At 32.2% G+C, this 3,890-nt stretch overlaps 1 protein-coding gene across 1 annotated transcript; it reads right to left on the bottom strand.

The window, feature by feature from the left end:
• Window positions 1-296: 296 nt before the first annotated feature.
• On the bottom strand, window positions 297-2,702 carry LOC127721120 (pancreatic secretory granule membrane major glycoprotein GP2-like). The gene is made up of 3 exons (XM_052227795.1): window positions 2,566-2,702; window positions 1,173-1,444; window positions 297-469 (listed from the first exon to the last, which is right to left on the bottom strand). The coding sequence occupies exons 1-3, from the start codon at window positions 2,700-2,702 to the stop codon at window positions 297-299; spliced, it is 582 nt and encodes a 193-aa protein (XP_052083755.1).
• Window positions 2,703-3,890: the final 1,188 nt, after the last annotated feature.

Raw genomic sequence — 3,890 nt, 5'->3', positions numbered from 1 at the left:
TAATTTTTATATATTTTACACATTTATACTCATTTTATGTAATGGGTGTAATAACAGAAAGAAACGTGTTATCATGTGACATGAAAATGATCAGACGTTCATATTATGTTGGTGTTGTTCCTAAACAACATAATTTAGGGATGTGTTATAACAAAAGAAAAAAAATCTATGATGGCCTTATTACAAACTTTCACAATTTCAAAATAATCATCAAATATACAAAACAATTATTCATACAGCATTTTTGTTCACATTTCAGTTTACTAAATAGAGTTCACTGTTCACAAGTTTTTTGTTTAAACAATTTTAGACTGTCCATTTTGCCGTCTCTTTGATCTGAAGTATATCGACATCCCAACCAAAATGGCTACCATTGCCACTGCTACAACGACGACTCCAACGACATACAAAGGCTTGTTTCCCTTGTTTCCTTCTTCCTGCTTATTTCCTGCATTTAACGCCTCTGGACCTGTTATAATTTAAAAGCAAACATTGAGTTCCGACATCCAACAATAGTTTTGTTCCGAGATAAGGTTTTCTTCCCGTATCTAATCTAATGTCATTCACACCAGTAACGTGATTAATGTACTAAATTGCTAAAAGCGAAATGTGATACCAATGCAGGTTTTTTTTAAAAGTCCGTCGGTATATTTCAAAAACCTTATGTACAAAATTAATGTGATCTACATGACTTCTTAAATTTTTCATAATTTTAACATATCAATCAAAATTTTTAAAATCCCCTTGGATACATTAGGAAATTATTAAAAAACTAAGTTTCTACCTCACTCAGCCAAAATTGTCCTTGGACAATTTGGTTACGCTTTTTCAGTTTGAATTTGGATATATGGGTCCTAACTTTGTACTTGTATATACATCCCTGGTTTTAAGATGTTTAGGTCTGAACGTTCCTGAAGAAGGCAAATCCGCGTTTCGGACGCACGAAATTTAAAAAATGCCATTTTCATTTAAAATGTATGCCTATATCCCCGTATCGTTATTGATTTTTTTTAAATTAACCAATAAACTACTTCGTTCGTTAAACGTGTACCTTATATGTTTGTATCCTTGATTTGTCTTCTTAATCAATTTAAAAAATTTGAACATCGGTACCTAAGTTAATAGTTTACCTACCCCTTTTTAATGTTTTCAAATTTCGTAAACCAACTTGCCTTTCCGAAAGAGAAGCGTGGCTTCATCTTCAGCATAATCAATTGGTCCAACACCTTCAATAGGTTCATCATCTTGATCTATACTCCCGACTCGCTTCCTGTTGCTACAACGTGGCTCACAGTCACTCGAATAGTCATTGCTATGACAAAATGTGGCATTGCAATGAACATACATTGAATCAGGGTGGAAGGCATACTCGAAGTCCTGGAAGTGGAATCTTGTCTCGTGTGTAGTCTTGGTAGTGATAAAGGCATTAGGTTCGGCTGGACATCTGTCAAAGCACATATATTATGGTAAATCATAGAGGTTCTGTTCATATTTAATTGACAAATACATTAATAATAGCATGTTTAATGGCTGTTAAAAGACATGAATGAATTTTTGCAAGTTTAAACGGTTTTCGTAGCGGTATTATCACGTCAAGCAAACATGCGCATGTTGATTAGTTGCATAAATTAGTTGATTTAACCGGTTGATATAAAACTACTTGTAATATTACACATTCACAATTCTTTTTAGGAATACATTCTGTGGTACTAAATGTAGACATAGATTGTAAAACTAACTGTTTTATTCTGTTTCTTTATAAGATATGTGTTCGCATGTTTTTGAAATAAAAAAAAAAAATAATAATATATTTTTAAAATTACAATTTCTAAATGTTTATATATGTTTTGTGTTTAATAAAATACTGTCCATATTGATATATAATAACGTGAAATCAACACCAGATGTATGAATGTAAAATGCTGGAATCACTTGCCATTTACAGCTAGTTGAAGTGCAGTTATATAATTGTGTATATCTATCCACCTCAGACATCCAACAGTCGTTTTGTGACTTTATGTCGTTTGTTATAATTTTTCTTACCCTTCCATATAAAATTAGATTTGTTAACTCTTAGATAAATTCATGTTGTATGCTAGATATGTCAGGTTTCGTATATAAAGATAGTTCAAAATTTATAAATTTAGAATTATTCGAACCACTTTAATTTCCCTACTCAAGACATAGATTGCCATAGCCGAGATCTTTAAGAAATGCGTTTTTATGTCTTCAAGTTAATTTGAAAACTCTTGATGTTAGAATCTTGCCTTATTCTGCAGGACAAAATGACTACTATTGCTGTAGCTAAAATCAGATGTTGCCGGATATTGAGACCCAACTATATTTCAACAGTTCTGACCCCATCTTCTGAAAGTTGTTGGAAATCAGAATTCCGTGAGCGCTTCATACATGAAGCCATTCAATGTTTTACCTTTAATCAAAGTTACTTATCTCTGATGAAATCTTTTATCAACGTTTATAATAAATCTTACCCATTCCAATTAAATAGTGCATGCAATAAGTCTTACCCTTTTCTGATTAAATAGTCCATGTAATAAATCTTACCCATTTCTGATTAGATAGTAGATGTACACATCACTTGCTGATTTACTTGGTTTTGTGTAGCAGTTTGATAACCTCATTTTAACATTATAGTCATGGATTGGAGTGGTTGCCTTGACGTACACATTTTGACCAACCATGTAAGATGGAGGGAATCCATTGAATTCGTGTTGGAATTTTGAATCACTGAAGAACTTCAGTTGAACGACAAAATGTCCTACACCAGAAATGGTCTGTTGTTCTAAATTGCCATGGATGTTGTTAATGTTATTTTCTCCGGCTTCTTGTTTTGACATGTCACATTCGACACTTACACGAAACCTGTACTCGTGGACAATATATGGTTGGTTCGGATCGTGCACAGCGTAGACAAGTGTGTTTGTATAGATAACTCCATTTGCAGATGCCTGTGAAATAAAACAAGCTTCGTAAAAGAACGTAATAATCCTCACTCAATTGATAATATATTATATAAAAGTAATATCAAAATGACCATTGGCAGTATAAAAATAACAAACAAATATTATTAAATATAACTGTACCAAAAATAGCTTATTGTCGATTTTAGTAACATGCAAAATTGGAAAACATTACGTTAATACCCTACTCGCGGGATTGTTAAAAAAGACTTAAGTGTTTATTTTCCAGGCCAAATAAATTAAAATTCCAAAACCTAAGAGAACATTTTGAAGAGCTGATATAACAAACAACGAAGTTATTTTACCGTGTTGGTATGCATCACACCGATTTATTTTGTCACACGAAATACAGATGTCTAAAACATCTAGTTCTTTCAAGGGTGATATATGTCGCTAACTATTCATAGACCTAAGTTGTTTTCTTTACATTAATTTGTATCAATATTCTATGTGCTTTAACCGAATCGATAAAAGATACATCTCCTCAATCACGTTTCTGAATTTGGAACATTCCAACTAAAGATCGATGATCCTCCCAGGGTTCCTTCGATATAAATTATGATTTTACTGACGGTGGCATTCAACACAATCACTCAATCTATATGGGACAAAAGTCTGGTCAACAAGATCCTTGTGGGATTTAAACTAACATATATTACCTTCTATATATGTGTACAAAAATTCATATGTAGAAAAAAATCTTCATCGATAGCATAGGACGCCTACGGGTTATATATAATGTGAGAAAACAGGTCAGTTTAACAATTTGGCAAACGATCCTCTAGTTTCTAGATTTATAAAAAAAAATGTATTTCAAACTTCGACCAAAACAAAGACATACATAGTTAAACATTCAATTTAGACTGTAATAAGGGAAAACCATTGAATTAGTAATATTTCTGTTTCCTA

This window comes from Mytilus californianus, unplaced genomic scaffold (genome assembly GCF_021869535.1).
Source record: "Mytilus californianus isolate M0D057914Y unplaced genomic scaffold, xbMytCali1.0.p SCAF_12, whole genome shotgun sequence".
NCBI classification, from domain to species: Eukaryota; Metazoa; Mollusca; class Bivalvia; order Mytilida; family Mytilidae; genus Mytilus; species Mytilus californianus.
The sequence above is the reverse complement of the archived record's forward strand: the minus strand, read 5'-3'. Positions and strand labels throughout refer to the sequence as shown.

Bases quoted from the DNA above. Each gene is read 5' to 3' on its own strand.
- LOC127721120 (XM_052227795.1), bottom strand. From the start codon at position 2,702: ATGGTTGGTCAAAATGTGTACGTCAAGGCAACCACTCCAATCCATGAC. The intron at 1,445-2,565 runs GTAAGATTTATT...GTGCTTTGACAG, and splicing joins TACTATCTAATCAGAAATGG to ATGTCCAGCCGAACCTAATG. The intron at 470-1,172 runs GCAAGTTGGTTT...AAATTATAACAG, and splicing joins CACGCTTCTCTTTCGGAAAG to GTCCAGAGGCGTTAAATGCA.